This window comes from Microcebus murinus, chromosome 9 (genome assembly GCF_040939455.1).
Source record: "Microcebus murinus isolate Inina chromosome 9, M.murinus_Inina_mat1.0, whole genome shotgun sequence".
Classification (NCBI taxonomy): Eukaryota; Metazoa; Chordata; class Mammalia; order Primates; family Cheirogaleidae; genus Microcebus; species Microcebus murinus.
In genome coordinates, this window is record NC_134112.1 from 103,852,736 (window position 1) to 103,874,533 (window position 21,798).

Consider the following 21,798-nt stretch of genomic DNA (forward strand, 5'->3'; position numbering starts at 1 on the left):
GCTGGCCTGGCTGCCGTGACAGGCTCTGTCTGGCGATGAAACGAAATGCGGGAGGTTGGGGGGGTGGGTGAGTGCTCGGGAGAAACCCCGCCTGCTGGGCTGGGAGAGCCGCAGGGACAGATCCGAGCAGCTGACACACCCAGCACACCCCGGCTTGCTCAGAGACCACAGTCCTGCAGGAAGGCTCACCCCAGATTGGACACCATGAGGCTGGAGAAACTGTGCCCCCAAGTCCGCACAGCCTGACCAAGGGCCCCGGCTCTGCAACCGCTGACTGGAAAAGACCCCTAACGTGCATCACGGCTCTGCTGCAGGCGCAGGGCTAAGGAGCCGGCTGGGGGTGGGGGGCTCCTCGACAGGCCAGACTGTGGCAAGATCTCAAATGGGACGAGGAGACCTGGTGGCAGAGTTTGCCGCTCGGGACGCACTCGGGAAGCTCCTTTCACCCTTGGGTGTCCGCTCCACACCCAGGACACACTGACAGCAGGTGAGACACCTGCCCTTCCCTGCCCGCAGAATTATGGAGCAAACCGTAGCTGGAAACAGTAATTCCAAACGCTGAGCAGAGCGAGAGGATGCCCGGCTGCTCAGGGACGGGGCCTGATGGCCCATGGGGCGGGGCGGGCGCTGCAACCTGTGCCAGGAAGAGGTACCTTGCTCTCGTCCTCCAGGTCGCCGTAGCCGCAGGCGTCCACGAAGTCTGGGAACATCGCTGACCACCCATCACTGGTGCAGTTTTTGCTTATGTTTCCTGTAAAGTGAAGTTCAGACACATCATCTGCCTGTCTGTGGCCTTAGCTGCCATGATCTAGCCGTGCGTGGCCTGTGCCACCAAAACGCTCCCTCCCTCGAGGGACCAGTGACGGAAATCCCTGCTCGCCCCCTGCCCAGCAACCTGGCCTGTGACCCGCCTCCCCGGCTGGTGGGGCCCAAGAAACCAGTGAACACGCTGGCCAGAGGCAACACAAATAGCATCGTACTGTAGCTCCTGCAACTGCATACGTGTTATTTGGGAGCACGATAAAAATTTTAAACAGATTCTTCTGTTCTGTCACTAAGAAATGTTTACAGCCAAGCTAGGTCTCCCTGCTTTGGAGAAAAATGTCAAGCATTTAGCCCAAAACAGACTGGGGTTTTCACTCCCCCAGTGAGGGTGTGTGATGACTCAAGAGTGTGGCCAGAGGCTGGCTGACCTGGGCGCCCAGGTGTCCGCCCGCCCGGCCTCTGTCTGGCTGGATGGCGGCCAGGCCTTGGAGCCCGGTATCTCTGGCTGCTGTGAGCAGGTGGAGCCTGCAGCACCAGACCACAACTAGGAAACGCCTGGGTCTGACAACTCAATGGGGTCTCCAGGAGGTGTTTGTAGCCCAAGCCATCAGCAGAAACGCTACTGATTGGGTCGGACAGTCCTTAAAGTCCAGATCCTCTAGAGTAATTCAGTTCCTACACAAGCATGAGCTCAGCCTTCAGACTGGACAATGCATCGTGAGAGTCACCTGGCAGGTCCCACAGACGAGATAAAACCTCTTTTCTGAGTCTCCTTTTCCTCTATCCCAATCGTGCTCCAACACCCTGTTTTAAAGCATTTGAACACTGTCAGTTCTCCAAGTTTCTACCCTTTAACGTATGTCCAAGAAAAAAGCAAGTTTTGCCTGGTACTCAAAATATTATGCTTTGTTTGAAGACGTGTTTTCTATCCTCCACTTTCCCAGATAGACTTTTTCACGCTATGAAAACTTGAGTCAGAACAAATAAAACCCTCCTCTCAGATTGAGCCAGGAGCGTTGGCAGCACCTGAGCAGGAGAGCAGGGCCTGGACACGGGAGGTGCCCTCGGAGAGACACTCCTGCCTGCCGTGGACGCAGGGGACACCACCAGAGACACTCCCGTTTGCTGTGGACACAGGGGACGTCCCAACAGAGAGACACTCCCACTTGCTGTGGACACAGGGGACATCCCAACACAGAGACACTCCACTTGCTGTGGACACAGCGGACGTGCCCACGGAGAGACACTCCACTTGCTGTGGACACAGGGGAGGTGCCCACGGAGAGACACTCCACTTGCTGTGGACACAGGGGAGGTGCCCACGGAGAGACACTCCACTTGCTGTGGACACAGGGGAGATGCCCACGGAGAGACACTCCCACTTGCTGTGGACGCAGGGGACATCCCAACACAGAGACACTCCACTTGCTGTGGACACAGGGGAGATGCCCACGAGAGACACTCCCACTTGCTGTGGACACAGGGGACATCCCAACACAGAGACACTCCACTTGCTGTGGACACAGGGGACATCCCAACACAGAGACACTCCACTTGCTGTGGACACAGGGGAGGTGCCCACGGAGAGACACTCCGCTTGCTGTGGACACAGGGGAGGTGCCCACGGAGAGACAATCCACTTGCTGTGGACACAGGGGACGTGCCCACGGAGAGACACTCCACTTGCTGTGGACACAGGGGAGGTGCCCACGGAGAGACACTCCACTTGCTGTGGACACAGGGGAGGTGCCCACAGAGAGACACTCCCACTTGCTGTGGACACAGGGGAGGTGCCCACGGAGAGACACTCCACTTGCTGTGGACACAGGGGAGGTGCCCACGGAGAGACACTCCCACTTGCTGTGGACACAGGGGAGGTGCCCACGGAGAGACACTCCCACTTGCTGTGGACGCAGGGGAGGTGCCCACGGAGAGACACTCCCAATTGCTGTGGACGCAGGGGAGGTGCCCACGGAGAGACACTCCCACTTGCTGTGGACACCGGGGAGGTGCCCACGGAGAGACACTCCACTTGCTGTGGACACAGGGGAGGTGCCCACGGAGAGACACTCCACTTGCTGTGGACACAGGGGAGGTGCCCACGGAGAGACACTCCACTTGCTGTGGACACAGGGGAGGTGCCCACGGAGAGACACTCCCACTTGCTGTGGACATAGGGGAGGTGCCCACAGAGAGACACTCCACTTGCTGTGGACACAGGGGAGGTGCCCACGGAGAGACACTCCACTTGCTGTGGACACAGGGGACATCCCAACAGAGAGACACTCCCACTTCTGTGGACACAGGGGAGGTGCCCACGGAGAGACACTCCCACTTGCTCTGGACACAGGGAAGGTACCCACAGAAAGACACTCCCGCCTGCCGTGGACACAGGGAAGGTACCCACAGAAAGACACTCCCCACCTGCCGTGGACACAGGGGAGGTGCCCACGGAGAGCCACTCCCACTTGCTGTGGACACGGGGGAGGTGCCCACGGAGAGACACTCCCACTTGCTGTGACTTCTGGAAACACCCCACCCGCAGACGCGAGCGCCGTAGAAGGGCCGCAGACCGGCGCACGGTACCTGCTTTGCTGTAGAAGTTGCTGAACACCTTCGGGCAGGGCACGGTCACCGTCTCGCCCACGTCCGCAGGCCGCCAGCAGGTGATGTTGTCCCAGACGCCACTGCAGGCTGGAAGGAGAGGGGCACGGTGAGGCCGCTGTGCACCACACACTGGAGTGCGGGGCAGTGAGGCCGCTGAGGCCGAGACCCCAGCCTGGCTCGCTTTCCAAACGCAGGTGAAACTTAAATTGCGCTATCTCTTGAAAATACCTATATTAAGGAAAACTAGAACTTAAGCTCATCCAATCAGGAGTAGCCGCCAAACTCACGGAACCAGGGGCTCTCCGCCAGGAAAGACCAGCCAAGGCACCGTGCGGCTGCGCCATTCCCGCTGCCTTGGCTTTGCTCTGCCACTGTTCTCTGAGAGCCTCCCCTGGCGTTCCCTGCCGGGCGCACGCAGCACTCTGGTTTGAAGCTCCCGACTCATGAATTATCATTTGCTCCAATAAACTCTTAAAAAAAACCCAACAACGTACATGTGCCTCAGTTTACCTTTACCAGTTTGGTGTCACAAGTGGGGTCTGTGAGCAACCAGGTGTGGGAAACCGCGGGCCCAGCGTGCTCACTGCTTTCTCAAGGCATCTGATGGTCGCAGGTACATCCTGGTCGGATTCCGAGCTCCACGATCTCCACCCCAAGCTCTCCGACGCTGAGGAATTTCTATTCTCGAGGTCAGACTGGGTCTGGACCAGTCCAACGTAGCGCCCTTGCTCCAGGGGTGGGACTGGGCCCAGCTGGAGGCCGCAGGTCCCTAACACTGCAGGACAGGGCGTTGGGGACGGGCCAGAGTCCGGGGAGTCTGGGACGACTCCTTCCGGAGCTAAGTAGCTGTCCAGAATAACAGACCCAGGACCTGCGGGGAAATGGGTGCGGCTCAGGCAGGTGACGTGGAGTGACGGCGGTAACAACGGGGCGTTTTATTCCAGGTGAACTCCCTCATCTGTGGGCGCGTCGGGAAAAAGGACCGAGTGCCTGAGGAGCAATGACACCCATTTTCAGCTGGTCTGCAGACCGACTGTACACAGAATGACTAAAGGAAAACAGCTTCTCTAAAGGAGTCTTCTCTATTCCTGTACTACTAAACACTGTTCTGGATCTACCAGTCTCTCTGGTCCCCGCTTTCCCATGGGACCATTCTCAAGACCAACTCCCCTTAAACATCACATCCTCAAACGAGCCAGGAGTATCCCCAGCAACCAAATCCAACTCTTGGCCTTGAACACGGCTTCGAGCTATTATAAAAGCAGCTACCTGGGGCTGAAGAGGAGAAAGAGCAAATGGAAACCGACGTCTGTCTCCTCGGCCACCCACGGCAGCCCACCAACCCCAGTGGGACTGACTCTGGGCAACAGGCGAACACGCCCAGCGCCCTCTTGGAGCAGATGCTGCGCCCTTGCTCTCCGCCTTGGAGACGTCTAAATCTTTAAAATGAAGGTCTCGGGCAAATGACTCATCAGAGGGGGAAAAAAGAGGGATGTTTTAGGGATAAACTGGCAAATGAAAAATCCTTTTTTTTTTTTTGAGACAGAGTCTTGCTTTGTTGTCCAGGCTAGAGTGAGTGCGGTGGCATCAGCCTCACTCACAGCAACCTCAATCTCCTGGGCTCAAGCGATCCTGCTGCCTCAGCCTCCCGAGTAGCTGGGACGACAGGCATGTGCCACCATGCTCGGCTAATTTTTTCTATATATATTAGCTGGCCAATTAATTTCTTTCTGTTTATAGTAGAGACGGGGTCTTGTTTCTGCTCAGGCTGGTTTTGAACTCCTGACCTCGAGCAATCCGCCCGCCTCAGCCTCCCAGAGTGCTAGGATTACAGGCGTGAGCCACCCCGCCCGGCTGCAAATGAAAAATCTTAACAGTCCTTTCTACAAATAGGTACAAACGGCTTTGGCAATCTGAACAGGCCACTCCGCCTGCCGGGCACACAGCTGGGTCCAGCCAGGAGTCTGCGTTACTGCCCTTGGCACACGCTGCGGTCTCAGAGCAGAGCCCCGGCCCTCTGGGTCTGTCTGTGTGGTTTCACATGCCTGCACAGGTATGGCGTCTACATGGCGTGTTATTCCGCCTCTGGGTGATGGCATTAGAAATAATATCTAAAGCATTCCATTCTGTTGGCCTAAATAAAATTAAGTGCTTATATAAATTATTTTCTCAGAAAAGAACTCACCCAAATGGTTTTCAGGTTCACATGAACTGAGTAATCTTTAATAAGTATGAATAGTGATGATTTAGTAAAAACATATATTTTACCTAGCTGTGATTAGTCAAATAAGCTCATGTTATCTGCTACAAAATTTGTCAACAAGAAAAATAACCTGAGAAGACATATAGTTTTTTTTAATGTTATGTCTACCTGAAAACAGTTTATAAAATCTTTTTGAAAACTTGAAACTTTAAAATTACACCAAGTTACATTAAATGGTAAATGTTCTTTAAATATCAAGACCATGCATAAATAAGATAAACGACTAAAGCACAGAAGTTTAAGCTTGAGTATTCTGGGCTGCTTCTTACAGAGGAACCAGAAGTACTTAGATCTGCAGGTGAGCACACCTGTGCTACAAGGAAGCACATGCTGTTAAAAACTGCGATACTGTGTACTTCCTACTTTCACTAGATACTAGTTTTTAATAAGGAAAAGTATACAACGTGTGTTTCCATTAAGGAAAAAAAAGAGCATAATTTTATCTTAAAGCAAGATGACTGATTGTTTCAGAAGAAAAAAAAACACGTATGACAAACTGAATAGACACAGAAAATTATAAAAGACCTGGGTAAAAGGAATTTCATGTATGCTCTAACTGCTAAGATTAAAATGATTTTATTTATAAGGTGCTTTAAAAAATGAGCTTGGCCAGGTGTGGTGGCTCACGCCTGTAATCCTAGCACTCTGAGAGGCTGGGGCAGGAGGATCACTCAAGGTCAGGAGTTCAAAACCAGCCTGAGCAAGAGTGAGACCCGAGTCTCTACTAAAATTAGAAAGAAATTAATTAGTCAACTAAAAATTTATAGAAAAACTTAGCTGGGCATGGTGGTGCATGCCTGTAGTCCCAGCTACTTGGGAGGCTGAGGCAGGAGGATCACTTGAGCCCAGGAGTTAGAGGTTGCTGTGAGCTAAGCTGATGCCATGGCACTCTAGCCCAGGCAACAGAGTGAGACTCTGCCTCAAAAAAAAAGAAAGAAATAAAGAAAGAAAATTACAGTGTACTAGCCAGTCCTGCTCATTCCCCTGAAGCTTTGCTTTCCGCCTGGTAGCAGGACCTTGAAATTTCCTAGTTTCACTAAAACTAAAACTTCCCCTTCCCTGAGCCCTGCAAAAGTAAACTGGATGACTTCAAACTTCAGAAAAATCGCTACAGAAGCCCACATACTGACAGATGTCATGCCTGCTGCTCCACAGGGCATTGAGAGGCCCCCGAACACGTTGGACAAACCCAGGACATTCATACACCACCCCAGGAAACCCCCCAGGTTGCTACTGTGTCTTCATTCACTTCCGGCGCAAATCCAGAAATCTTCACGCTAGCTGCCCTCTGCCCTCAGCACTAAGATTACAATTCCCTCCAAGTATTAACTTCTGTTTTTCCTCTGTTTTCATAAAACAATACCTTGAATTTCCTTCATGCAATATAACCTGACATGGACAGCTTAGCCTGGATAGTACTTCAAAATATAAGTTCTTGGTATAAGGAGGCGCTTGTGCTCTTATTCATAAAAATGTTGTTTTTATGTTAATAAATTAAAAATTGTTTTTTTCCATATCTTACTTTAAATCAAAAGCTAGAAATAAACCTATATTACAGAAACTGTTCCACACCATTGAGAAGGATGGTATCCTTCCTAACTCATTCTACGAAGCCAATATCACCTTGATACCAAAGCCAAGAAAGGATGCAACAAGAAAAGAAAATTACAGACCAATATCCCTCACAAATATAGATGCAAAAATCCTAAACAAAATTTTAGCAAATAGAATTCAGCAGCACATCAAAAAAATAATTCACCATGACCAAGTGGGGTTTATTCCTGGCATGCAAGGCTGGTTCAACATATGCGAGTCTATAAATGCAATCCACTTTATAAGTAAAGTCAAGAACAAAGACCATATGACTCTGTCAATAGATGCAGAAAAAGCATTTGATAAAGTCCAACATACCTTTATGATAAAAACCCTTAACAAAATAGGCATAGACGGCCCATACCTTAAATTTATCAAATCCATTTATGACAAACCAATGGCTAACATCATTCTAAATGGGGAAAAATTGAAATCATTCCCCCTTCGAACCGGAACTAAACAAGGATGCCCACTTTCTCCCCTCCTATTCAACATAGTGCTTGAAGTCTTAGCTATAGCAATCAGGCATGAGAGGGGTATTAAGGGCATCCAAGTTGGGTTAGATGAGATCAAACTCTCACTCTTCACCAATGATATGATATTATATCTCGAAAACCCCATGGACTCATCCAAGAGACTCCTAGATCTGATAAATCAATTCTGTAAAGTTTCAGGGTATAAAATCAGCATACACAAATCAGAAGCATTCATATATGCCAAAAACCATCAAGCAGAAACTCAAATCAAAAACGCAATACCCTTTACTATAGCTCCAAAGAAAATTAAATATCTAGGAGTATATCTAACGAGAGATACAAAAGATTTACACAAGGAGAACTATGAAACACTAAAAAAAGAAATTGCAGATGATTTAAACAGATGGAAAAATCTACCATGCTCATGGCTTAAACGAATCAATATTGTTAAAATGTCAGTATTACCTAGGGTGATCTACAGAATCAATGCAATTCCCATCAAAATACCACCAGCATTCTTTACAGATCTAGAAAAAATAATCCTTTGCTTTGTATGGAACCAGAGAAAACCACGCATAGCCAAAGCAATCTTAAGTAAAAAGAACAAACTGGGAGGCATCAGTCTTCCTGACTTCAAGCTGTACTACAAGGCAATAATAGTAAAATCTGCCTGGTACTGGCCCAAGAACAGAAGCATTGATATCTGGAATAGATCGGAGATTCCAGAGATCAAACCATCTGTATACAGTAACCTAATCTTTGATAAAGCAGACAAAAATATACTATGGGGAAAAGATTCTCTCTTCAATAAATGGTGCTGGGAAAACTGGTTAGCAATATGCAGAAGAGCAAATAAGGACCCCACCCTCTCACCCCTCACAAAAATTCACTCAAGATGGATAACAGACCTAAACCTGAGACATGAAACTTTAAGAATCCTAGAAGAAGATGTTGGGAAAACCCTATCAGATATTGGTCTAGGCAAAGAATTTATGAGGAAGACCCCCAAGGCAATCACCGCCACAGCAAAAATAAACAAATGGGATCTGATCAAATTAAAAAGTTTCTGCACTGCCAAGGAAACGATCATTAGAGCAAATAAATAGACAACCCACAGAATGGGAGAAAATATTCACCCTCTACACTTCCGATAAAGGTCTCATAAGAATCTATCTAGAACTGAAAAGAATAATCAAGAAAAAAAATCAAACAACCCCATCAAGAAATGGGCAATGGAAATGAACAGAAACTTCTCCAAAGAAGACAGAATAATGGCCTGCAAACATATAAAAAAATGTTCAACATCTCTAATCATTAGAGAAATGCAAATCAAAACCACAATGAGATACCACCTAACCCCAGTGAGAATGGCCTGTATCAAGAAATCCCAAAACAACAAATGCTGGCGAGGATGTGGAGAGACAGGAACACTCTTACACTGCTGGTGGGACTGCAAATTAGTGCAACCTTTGTGGAAAAGAATTTGGAGATATCTCAAACAACTAGAAATAGAAATACCATTCGACCCAGCAATAGCATTGTTGGGCATCTATCCAAAAGAACACAAGTCAATCTATTATAAAGACATCTGCACCCGAATGTTTATGGCACCACAATTCACTATTGCACGGTCGTGGAAACTACCCAAGTGCCCGTCAATTCATGAATGGATAACTAAAATGTGGTATATACTCACAACGGAATATTACTCAATCCTAAGAAACGATAGTGAGCTAGCACGTTTATGCTATCTTGGATTACGCTTAAGCCCGTAATACAAAGCCAGACGACACAAGACCTGGAAAATGGGCTACACATCTACTCACCATCAAATTGGTACTGACAGACTAAAACTATGGTGTTCAAAAAATTGTAGTCTTCAACAGGGATCTGGGGAGGAGACCCACATCTTAAGGATATGATGAGCATTGTAGGGGGGAAGGATTACCTCTATCCCTTTTTAGGAAGAGGCAAAGAAACACACTGTAACCAAAATGTCTAAAAAAATATTTCTTTTGTTAATGGGAGGTGAACAGGTGGAAGGGGGGAGAAGGGGAAGGGTACGCACTTTCATGGTGGGTGCAGGGTGCACCACTTGGAGACTGCTGGACACGCTTGAAGCTCTGGCAGAGCGGGGTGGGGAGGGGGGCAGGGGCAAGATATGTAACCCTAACAATATTTGTACCCACAGAATTTGAGATAAAAAAATTAAATTAAATTAAATTAAATTAAAAAAAAAAAAAAGAAATTGGTGGCCCAAATTTAAAGGCTCAAACACAGTCCCTCATCAGAGAGGCGCTGCTCCTTCGCTTGGTTGAACCTGGGCTCGGGGGATTTCTGCCCCAGGGAACTGTCCAGTCCCTGCCCATCACTCTCCCAAGTCTCTGCACTCAGCTCCCCAGCATGTCGTGTCCTCTCAGGCCCTAAACTCTCCCCAGCGGCCAGTCCCACGTCCCTCAATTGCCATCGGGACCGGACGACTTGGGAACTCAGTGACCCGATCGCCCAAGCCCATGATGGCGATGCGATTTTGAACAACGATGACCTCGTGACCTGACATCCCAATGCAAGTGCCGGCAAGTCAGCGTCTGCATGCCCCTTCCCTCCGGTGACGATGCCAGCAGTGGTGACAGTGACGCTGTGCCGTTTAGTCACACTCCCAGCCCGATGCAAGTGTGGCCAGACGGGGGGAATCATTGAACCAAATTAAAATGGAGCCCTGGCCTGGGAGTCCCTGGACAGACACAGCCAGTGGGGCCTCCCAAGTGACCTCAGCCTGCTGGATTTGCAGACATAAACACAACCTATTTCTTGAAAATGCCTATATCAACGTAAAACAGAACTTGAACTCAACCCACCATAAGCCAACAAACTCATAGTTATATTACTAGGGCCTTTCCAACAGGACAGACCAAATGCGGCTCCTGTATGACTGTAACCGAATTTTCTTTGCTCCGCTCCTGTTCCGTCCTATAAAAGCCTGCCCAGCACATTCCCTGTGGAGCTCCCGAAACATTCTGGTTTGGAGCTGCAGATTCACAAACTGTTATGCGTCGAGTAAACTCCTTAGAAATGTTTTCCTGTGCCTCAGTTTATCTTTTTAAACAAGCTGAACATGCAAAAAATGAAAATAAACGTGGAAAATGGTTAGACAAAATCTCAGCTACTGGATGTTGTGATGTTCAAAGGAATTTCCCCTAACTCTGAAGCAGACGTTAGGGAGGAAGACAGCCCTCTGCTAAAACATGCCTCTCTGTCTCTTAACATACTAAATATGGTTTTGGAAAAGGAACAGTTGATTAGGCATCCAGAGACCTGGGGTCTGCCACCAACTGGATGAGAATCTTGGAAAATTCTCTCACATTTTGAGCTTCAACTTCCTCACCTAGATGGAGTGGTGGACGACTGACTCCCCAGCGTTAAGACTGGAGGCACCCCCAAAATGCTGGCTAACAGCAAGAGTCTAGAGCAACCTCCCTAGAGTCGAGTGCCCCCTCTCCTCTGCCACTGGACCACGCGTGGCCCTGTCGGCCTGTGCCAGCTCATTCGCCAACACGGCCTGAGGTGCCTCGGCCAAAGGCCGTCTGTCCCCTGATGGCCGTCTGGCTCCTCCGGTCACCCCACCAGACAGGAAGGGCCCCTTGGTGCCGGCCGTGCTGCTGTGAGGCTGGGACACCAAACCCACCCGACCTCAGGGGCGGACGACCTACGAGGAGAGGTGACAATGTACACGCTTAAGGCACAAGGGTATGTTCACCGTGCGACAGACACACACGGCCGAGACGTGAAGGGGCACGCAGAGCTGAACAGGGAGCGATTCCCAGACGTGGAGCCGGTGGTTTGCCTGGCAGTGGCTGGGAGGACGGCGGGGGAGGCGGCTTTCTGGGCAGGAGGGGGGCGGCCGTGCCCAGAACGGGGCGATGGGATGGAACGAGCAGGGTCAGTGGCAAAACCAGAACCAAGACTGAACGCCAGCCACAGGCACGAAGGGCTGCGACACGTCACAGAGTACCCGCTGGCATCAGCTTAGGGTTAGACAGTCCACTTTCACTGCACGGCTCACGCCCACTTTTTCCTGCCCCATCTCTGCCTTAAGACAAAGCAGGTCCTTACTCCTCCGTCACTGTGAATTTATTACTTGAGCAGACTGATGTCACTGCACCTTCCTGCTCCAGGGTCCCCTCAGAACCCCCTGCCGTGTTTTGTCAGACTGCAGACTGATGTCACTGCATACTCATGCTCCAGGGTCCCCTCAGAACCCCCAGCCCTGTGTCCTCTGACTGCAGACTGATGTCACTGCATGTTCCTGCTCCAGGGTCCCCTCAGAACCCCCTGCCGTGTGTCCTCTGACTGCAGACTGATGTCACTGCATATTCCTGCTCCAGGGTCCCCTCAGAACCCCCTGCCCTGTGTCCTCTGACTGCAGACTGATGTCACTGCATGTTCCTGTTCCAGGGTCCCCTCAGAACCCCCTGTCGTGTGTCCTCTGACTGCAGACCCATGTCACTGCATGTTCCTGCTCCAGGGTCCCCTCAGAACCCCCAGCCCTGTGTCCTCTGACTGCAGACTGATGTCACTGCATGTTCCTGCTCCAGGGTCCCCTCAGAACCCCCTGCCGTGTGTCCTCTGACTGCAGACTGATGTCACTGCATATTCCTGCTCCAGGGTCCCCTCAGAACCCCCTGCCCTGTGTCCTCTGACTGCAGACTGATGTCACTGCACCTTCCTGCTCCAGGGTCCCCTCAGATCCTCCTGCCCTGTGTCCTCTGACTGCAGACTGATGTTCACTGCACGTTCATGCTCCAGGGTCCCCTCAGAACCTCCTGCCCTGTGTCATCTGACTGCAGACCAATGTCACTGCATGTTCCTGCTCCAGGGTCCCCTCAGAACCCCCTGTCGTGTGTCCTCTGACTGCAGACCAATGTCACTGCACATTCCTGCTCCAGGGTCCCCTCAGAACCCCCTGCCCTGTGTCCTCAGACTCAGCCCACTTCCTGGCAAATCATGGCCACTGCACCATCAGCCCTGCTAACCCCAAAGTGTTGCCCTCGAAGATGTGGCTAGAAAATCACTAGATTTGGGATTCCTCAAGGGAAGCACCATGTCCTGATCAATTCCTCATCACCCTGCACCTGTGTGTGCTCAATAGAGCCTGCTGAAAAAATTAACGAATGAGAGAATCAGCCAGTGCACTAGGAACTGACCACAGATGGCTCATTCTCACCCCTTCCACGACACGAGGCAGCACTCAAGAAAAGAGGACCCGGCCACGAGGAATCTGCAGCAGTCCCTGGAACTTGCTTTGCAGACAAAGAGGTTCAATCCTCAAGTCCTGTCCAGGAAGAGCTCCAACCTGCCCAAGTATCTTAGTCCATTTTCTGTTGCTTATTAGCAGAATATCTGAAACCAAGTAATCTATAAAGAAAAATAATTTATTTCTTACAGTTACAGAGGCTGAGAATTCCAGGGTCAAGGGTGTTCATCTGCTGAGGGCCCTGTTGCTGGTGGGGACTCCACAGAGCCCTGAGGTGTGTCACAGCCAGGGGGCCAAGCGCCCATTTGCCACCTCATGTCTCTCTTCCTCTTTTTCTAAGGCACGAGGTCCCCTCTGGTGATAAACCCCAAATCTGTGAAGACCCCTTGTGACCCAATCAGCTCTGAAAGGCCCCACCTCTCAGTGCTGCTACATTAGGGATTAAATGTCACCGTGAATTTTGAAGGGGACAAATATTCACAGCATGGTGACAAACAATAAAAAACGTGCAAAACCAAGAGCCACCAGGAATCCGAGGGTCACGTGAAAATGCACACGTTAGCGTCCACCCCGTAATGGCTGCAGTGGGCACATGCCCCAGACAAGCGCTGCCGCCCATGAAGACGCTGAGACGTCGCCTGGCCACACGTGATCAGAGAGCTGTGCGTGTGGGTTGTCCTCGTGGAGCGGCCCAGGTGTGGGCCTCCCGAGAGCCCCGCATCAGCTGTCCCTGTGCAGGAAGAACAGGCCGTGCCCAAGACAAAGAGGAGCCCCAAACGACACCAAGCTGTAAAAACCATGGCTGGGAAACAAAGGAGGTGAAATGGGCACACAACACAAAGTCACAAAAAGTGAGGCTGGTTGGAATTGTTACTGCCACGATTGTCCAGAGGAGCAGCTGCCTGGGTGGGCAACGCCATCAGCCCTCCAGGATGCCAAGGCGAGGACCAAGGAGAGGACGGGGCAGAGGGAGGCCTGCGCCAGGGAGAGGGCGCGTCCAGTTGCCAGCAGACCGAGCCTGGCCTCACGGAGGAGGAGGAGAAGCAGCTGACACGACCGGCAGCGGCTACTTCGCAAAATAGCTGACAGAGCCACCCCGAGCGACAGCGCCACTCTTGCAAACAGGAACAGCAGCGAGCAGGTGTGCCTGCTTCCCCTGCTGGGAACAAACTTCTTGTTCGTAATCCTTCACGATTCTAGATACCAAAGTTTTATTCAGGGTAGAATTTATTTCAGTGAGCTTTATTTCCTATACAAAGTAAATTTAAAGGCATTACTTTCAGAATATCCAATAAACGGCTACTGATTATTTAAACATCCAAGACTAGGAACTGATTATAAGAGTTTAAAATGTTAACTGCCATGTGAGTTGTATTTAACTCACACCTGTTTTGAGCCCGGAGCCTGATGAAGCTTGTGTAAGTCATACGTCTCTTTACCTTGGGGGCCACGAGGTGTGCAGGCAACTCACGCTGCCACGCTGTGGCACATGTGTTATGTGATGGGAGGCCCCTGGGCAAAACTCTGCAGTTAGTTCTTGAAAATCTTACTTGTTGATGACCTTACTGTTATTGATACAACTAATATTGACGATTTAGTTGTATACAACTCACAGAAAACAATAAAAAATAACAAATGTTTCATTAAATTAGAAAGGATATTTTTGTTTTCAAAGTTTTTATTCTATTTTAGTAATAAAACACTGCGGCCCCAAGGGAAAAAAAATTTTTATAGTGTGGCAATCACGTGTTAAATTTTAGAAGAAATCTAGTTGGAAAAGATCTGAAAGGAAATAAAAGACCCAGCTGTTGGCGTCATCTGCCCGAATTGTACCCAGACCAGAACGTGACCCACTGACATCGGAGAGAAAACGGAAAGGACGGCACCTGGGCCGTGTGAGACACGCTGGCACATACGCTGTCAACACGGGCAGCAGACAGCCTGGCCTGCACCGAGCCGGGCTCCACCGGGGGTTCCCCACCGTGGTGCAGACTGGGGAGCGCAGCACGGCGGGTCTGTCCACGCCGGTCTCACTGGGGCGTCTGCAGGGACCAGGACCAGCCCTGCCACCGGCCACGCGAGATACACGCAGGGGAGATGACGGCACCGCGCCAGCCTGGGACCGGCGCGCTGTGGGCACGGCAGCACACGCCAGGGCTCGGACGCTCCCCGGGGAGGGATGTTTCCCCTCACGACACGCGTGAGCACTGTCAGCCTTCCTCCGGTACAAAGAGGAGCAAGGGGGAAAAGGCTGGGTGACGATGGGATGTGATTCACTATAGTCCACGTGACACAGCCGTCAGAAATGAGAAAGGATGTTCTCGGTCACGTGAGAAGTACGTTCCAACCCCACCATCAGTGGCTTGAGTCAACCCTCACATGCTAGTGACATATTTCACTCCCATTAACAAAAGTCACGAGAGCATCGTTCATAGCAGCAAAATAAGAGCGAGATGCAGACTAGAGCAAACGTGCATCGTCCTGTAGCTCCCAGGTGCACAGAGAAAAGCAGGAAGGACGCACCGTGTGTGCTGGAGTGCACGCGTGCACACAGGTCCCGGGACGGCCCAGGTGCACAGAGAAAAGCGGGGAGGACGCGCCGTGTGTGCTGGAGTGCACGCGTCCACACAGGCCCCGGGACGGCCCAGGTGCACAGAGAAAAGCGGGGAGGACGCGCCGTGTGTGCTGGAGCGCATGCGTGCACACAGGTCCCGGGACGGCCCAGGTGCACAGAGAAAAGCGGGGAGGGCGCACCGTGTGTGCTGGAGTGCACGCGTGCACACAGGTCACAGGACGGCCCAGGTGCACAGAGAAAAGCGGGGAGGGCGCACCGTGTGTGCTGGAGTGCACGCGTGCACACAGGTCCCAGGACGGCCCAGGCAGGGAGGGCTGGAGCAGAAACGTTTCTCGCCGTGTGTCACCGAACAGCAGCGTTCTGGGTGCACAGATCTTAATTGCTAATTCGAGAATTTTCATGACTTTGTTCATCAAAAGCGTTTAAAGCATCTTTTTAGATGTCAAGCACCACGTAAGACTGGGTGACACAACGGGAAACAAGACGCCGTCTCTCTGCTCAAGGACGACGCAGTGGGACCAAGACAAGGCACGTGAGCTGTGACCAGGAAGGGGCAGCAAGCACAGGGCAGCGAAGGAGGGCATTCACCTCCGGCGCGGAAGTCGCCGCTCCTGGCCGAGGGAGGTGGTGCGCTGTGAGTGTGTCCCGTGAGGAGGCAGCTCTCACCCGCGACTGCCTCTCTCCCAACGGCTGTGTGCAGGCAGCCCTGGGGGACAGGCGCGGGTCCCGGGCTGACCTGGGGAACCCGACGCCACCTCTCTTGAACAAGGCTGCCGGGTTCTGGCATTTTGACACTGGGGGCTTCCTAAGCCTGGGCTCCTCAGGCGTGACACACGTACCACGTCAACGTCCCGGGGACTGGGGAGCAGGGGGCCCGCCGCGCTGTGAACGGCAAGTGTTTCACTCCGGCCCAACACTGGGTATCTCCTGAAGCCTGTGAAACCGTGGGGCTGCCCTGTCAGCCTGCAAGTGGGAACCCAATTAAACCACTCACAGTTCCTGACACACAGACAGAATCGGTTCAGCATCTTTGTTTAAAAAACATCAAAGAAAAGAAAATGTTTTAGTCAGGCACCTTGCATGGCCTGACCCTCCGCTGACTGTCCCCCACCCCTGGCCCAGCTGAGTACCTCTGCGGGACGTCCCCCAGCAGCCACCTCTGCTCCTCCCACCTACGGTGACAGCCCCTCCAGACCTGGGCTTAAACAACATAAAGCCTCGAGGGCTCCCATCAACCTGTGCACAGGCCGGGACCGCCCGCCCACCCACCTGCGCCTGCACAGGGCTGGCTGGATGTTAGGCTCGGAGCGCTAAGGTGTGTGTTGGCAAGATTAGGTTTAGCTTAGTCATGAGTCAGTGCTAAGTCACAAAGCTCTAAATACCTCCTGAGCTTACAAAGTGAATCCTTTGTAAGAGTTCTGAATTGAAATTGGCTGCTGTCTGGATCTGTTAAGCATTTTACTTAATTTTTTTTAGATTCATCGTGTAATAAAAGAGACAAGTTGTCCATGTCTGACTTACACAAATTACCTCAACTGAATTAAAAACTAGGTTTTTTCTCATTTCTGGTACTCTTTCACACCCATTTCTTAATCCCGCGGAATGTACAAGTGACCACGACAGACCCTCAGTGTCTCGTCTCCCTTCTGGTTTTGAGGCAAGTGGGTGCAACTGCCCTGCGGACCCGCTGGTCCATCCGGTCAGACGCCTTCGCTTGGCCCTGGCAGCGGGCAGCCCCTGGCTGACGTCACCTGTGGCATCCTCATTCTGGTAACTCACTACTATTTATATCCCTGGCATTTGAGCCATGCATATTTCAAAGGGAAGAAAAAACACAGGTTGTCTCTGCAGAGAGAGTGGCCAGGGCCTACCCCTCCTGAGGGGCAGCAGGCTCCGTACCAAGCACTTCCTGCAAGGCGGAAAGGTGAAGCAGGTCAGATACGGACATTTTTCCTGCAGGGCAAATGTTGAAAGTAAGAGCCTTCCCCACAAGAAGATGTCCAAGGAGAAAGCAGTAACGTGTCTCCCAGTGGCACCCAGCAGGGGAGGTCTCGAGCCTTTGCTCAACTCGCCCTGCTCTTTCTGCCTGCGGAGGTGCAAGGCCCGCCTATCTCGCATGGCTCCCGTTCTGTCTGTTGGGCTGGCCTAGCTAGAGCCCACAGCCTGAGGCCCTCTGCAGGACACCACACTGTGCTGGTTTCCTTCTTTGAAGAGGATAAAATCGAGACAGAAAGCAGGGAAAGCTGTAGGACGAGGGTTTTGTGCTGTTCACAGACTGGGTGCCGTCCAGGCCCCTGCGCTGCAAACAGGCTGTGAGCCGGCCTGGCTGGAGTGCACGCCGCCACCCCAGCAGGCCTCCTGCTGACCGGCAAGAACCACCAGTGCTCCACAACAGCTCTGTCTCCAGCAGCTCACAAGTCCCGCTTTCCCGTTTGCTCTCTGTTAAGTTTCCACCATCATTCGCCGGAAAAAATCATCTGTGACGTAACTAAGAATTTAAAATGCACGAATTCACATAACTACTTATTCCCTGGAAAACGGGAGCTGCTTTTGCAAAGTGTAACAAAGCCATGGAATTATTTCAGTAACTGTTGCTGTTATTTCAAACCATGGAAACTGGTTTGAACGATTTGTTAGGAATTAAGGTTTTCTTTTAAAAGGTGTGTGTGAAGACCCCACAAGACAACACTACACGCATTTGACCAGCAGCTCATTAACAAACAGAGCAAAGTGACCTTTTTAAAAGAGACACAACGGTGGCCCAGAGCGCCGTTACTGGAGGGCGTGAGGCGTCCGCCTGGGCCTGTCATGCACAAGTGCCGCCGTGCGCACCACGCCCGCCTTACCTCGGTGCTTTTCTGTTTGGGACCTCAAGAGTTCTGCACACTTTGCTTCCTCCTCCTGTATTTCCAGATGAAATCGGCATTCTGGGTGAATGCTATTCACCTGTTCAAAGTTAAAAGAAATACAAACAACTAAAAATTCCACAATAAGAGGAAAGTAAAGCAAAAGTTCTACAAAAACAACCATCCTAACTGAAATTCATTTACAAGCAATTACCTTCATTTTTTTCTGGCATGGTTATTTAAAAAAACAAACAAACTGCAGTATTTACTTTGTAAAGGTACTGTAAAACAAATATAAAACTTGACGGAATATTCTTTCTAAGCAGGAAAATAAACCAATAATACATTGCGTGTTGTTAGTACAGGCAATAGAGCTCTTTAACCCAACAATCTGTCAATATTCAAGAGTCCTCGGTTTCACAGCCCTGATTTGATCAAGCACATACATGTTTCCCTGAGGCCGTTCTTAGCAACTGCACGCTCCACGCGGCTCACAATAGAACAGCCTTATTTTTACAGCTTCAGCACATGTTCAAAATTTAACTCTATGAATGTAGATAAAAGCGTGCTCATTCTGACTTTGTAATTTGTTGTGAAAGAGCTTTTCAGAAAAGCTGAGCGGGTGAGCGGGGAGGCAGAGGGGACAGTCACATCCTGGCAGCCCAGACAGGACTGGCAGAGGAGCTGCAGATGCTACCTAAGTATTAACACTTAATATGGTCTGTTAACACAGCACATGACAAAACCACGTTTCAGTCAAGAAGACAAGGTCCAGCATTCCCTTCCCTCATCCCCACCCCCAGTATCCACTTTGCACGCAGGAGCTGCCCTGAGAGGTCTCGCTCCCCACCCCCTCCATCTCTCTTTCCTTCAGTCGGACCAGACTTTGAGAAGCAGTAACTAGAGACTCACACGCAGGTAGCCCATGGCCACCTGTGCGTAGTTATCCTACCACTGAAATAAGTCAATCGGAATTTCAGCCAGGAATAAATGCCCTCGCAGAATTAAGGGAAGCAGCTTAATCCTGGATACTTCTGCCACTTCACCTCCGCGTAGGAAGGACCCGGGTCTGTGGTTCCTGATCCCCAATGGACAGCGCCCAGGCAGAGACCCTGGCTTCGGGCACTCTGTGTTCATATGTGGACAGTCAGTGCCTTAAACTTCAGAATTAGGGACATTATTTGTTAAGGCATCAAAGGCACTACAATAGCTAAGACTCCTGGAATGCAGCGCAATGACTTGTTTTAGGGCATTTTAGAGATAAAGCAGCATTAACCATAACAGCCCCGGTGCGCCCAGCCTCCCTCCTGCCCTCCGCGCAAGAGTTCGCCCGGCCTCCCTGCCGGGCCTCCCCGCAGACCCGGCGTTTCCCAACCGAGAGGGGCTCGGCCCTCCGGAGACCGAAATCCACGCAGGGGCCGCTCTCCGAGAACGGCCCAGGGTTGGAGCGGTGGGTGGCACCGTGCGACGCGCCGCCAGATGTGCGCACTCGCCGCGCTCCTCACGGTCCGCAGAGAGGACAGCAAGGAATAAGGCTCAAATTTTTTTTTTTTTAAGTTTTCAAATAAAGGGAATAACTGTCGAGAACTACATAATGTATCAATGCGCTAATTTAACAGACTTCAGCTTATCATTTCCTCGGTGCTCTTTAAAAACAGGATTTCCAAAGGGAAACTTCCTCTGGCCGCGCCACGTCCCTCCAACACGCACTGAAACGGGCACTAACCGGGGTGAGTGCGCGGCGGTGGGGACGTGTCCGGGGACGGAGACAAAGCTAACTCCGACGTGCCCCTCAAGTGGGAGGCCCGCGCGGGTCCCGGGTTCGAGCCGCCGCTCAGCGCTCAGGGCTCGGGCAGGAGCTGTGCCCCGGGGCGGCGCAGCCGGGACAACGGGACGCGGGCAGCGAGCGCACCCTCCCGGCCCGAGTCCGGGGCCCCGCGGGGTCGGGAGTTCGGGGCTCCGCGCTCCGAGGTCTGCCGCGCCCGAGGCGACCCGCTCCCCTCCCGGGCCCCGGCGCCCCGCGCTCGGGCTGGGGGGCGGGCGAGGCTTGGCCGGAGCTGCGCGCCCTTCTGGGCCGGGGGATGCGGCGGCGGGCGGGGGTCGCGCGCACTCACCGGGGCGAGCAGCCAGCCGCAGCAGGTCAGCAGCGCGGGAGGCAGCAGCGCGCGCGCCCTCATTTCGGGCTCGGCGCGCCGGGGGCCCAGCGCCCCCCGCCTCCGTCCCCGGCGCCCGCGGCGACTCCCGGGTGCGCACCCGGGCTCCGGCGGTCCGAGCGCCGCGCGCGGAGCAGCTGCCGCCTCTGCGCCCGGGCGCCCGCGAGCGCGCCCGCCTTCCGGTCCCGGCCGCCCCGCCCCGCGCCCCTGACCCCGCCCCGCGCCGCCATCCTCTCCCTCCCTCCGCCCCGCTCCCCTCCCGGTGGTCTCAGTGCACACCCTGCGAGCCTCCCCTCCGTCCCCGCGACCCCCGCCCCCACCTCCCCTCGGTCCCCGCGCCCCCCGCCCCCACCCCCTAGGTCCCCGTACCCCCCACCTCCCCTAGGTCCCCGCGCCCCCACCCCCCACCTCCCCTCGGTCCCCGCGCCCCCCGCCCCCACTCCCTAGGTCCCCGTGCCCCCCACCTCCCCTCGGTCCCCGCGCTCCCCGTCCCCACCTCCCCTCGGTCCCCCGCCTCTCCTCGGTCCCCGGGGCCCCGCCCTCCCAGGTCCCCGTGCCCCCCACCTCCCCTCGGTCCCCCACCTCCCCTAGGTCCCCGTGTCCCCAGCTCCCCTCGGTGCCCCTGCATCCCCTGCTGTGCACGAGGGGCGGAGGAGGGGTGCGGGCGCCGGGGCGCAGGGCGCTCGGTCCGCGCCGACTGCAGCGGGAGGAACCCGGGCAGAGCGCCCGGCGCCGGCTGCGAGGAGCAGGACCCCGCGCCCGGCTGCGGTTCCCACGCGCTGCGCTGTGTCTGCGGCCACCTGAGTCCGCCCCGCGAGACAGTAACCTAAAGGCGCCCGAGAAAGCGGCGAGAAACCCGTCTGGGGTGGGCGGGCGTCCTCTGCGGCTGGCTGGCGGGGTTGGGTTGGGCAACTGAAGATCAAGAAGAATATTAGAGCGCATTTTGGGGGGGACCGGGCGCGGCCTCACCAGAGGAAATCGGGTGGACTGGAAAACCCCGGGCTGGTGCGCGGGCCGCAGCTCAGCGCGGGTCTTGGTCACGACGGGGAGTCGTTCTCTTCCCAAACTGGCAGCCTCCGGGCGGGCGGCCCCGGGTCGCGCCGCACCCACGCGGGAGCAGCGCTGCCTCCGGAGGCTACGGCCGCGTGGGCACGTCGGGCCGGCCTGGCGCAAGAGCTGGTTGTTACCCAGCAAATGGAAAAGCACTAGGAACGAGAAATAAAACGGGTAATTTTTGTTTTCATTTGGAAGTAATTTCACAGGCAC

The 21,798-nt window shown here is 53.0% G+C and overlaps 1 protein-coding gene across 1 annotated transcript in view; it reads right to left on the minus strand.

Annotated features, from left to right (window-relative positions):
- The window catches only part of VIPR2 (vasoactive intestinal peptide receptor 2), a 60,188-nt gene extending 40,882 nt beyond the window's left edge, over nt 1-19,306 (minus strand). The window contains exons 1-4 of the mRNA XM_076006237.1: nt 19,292-19,306; nt 18,380-18,479; nt 3,352-3,459; nt 654-751 (exon numbers count right to left, since the gene is read on the minus strand). Coding sequence (XP_075862352.1) covers nt 654-751; nt 3,352-3,459; nt 18,380-18,479; nt 19,292-19,306 — 321 coding nt within the window. The remainder of the gene's footprint in view (nt 1-653; nt 752-3,351; nt 3,460-18,379; nt 18,480-19,291) is intronic.
- Nucleotides 19,307-21,798: the final 2,492 nt, after the last annotated feature.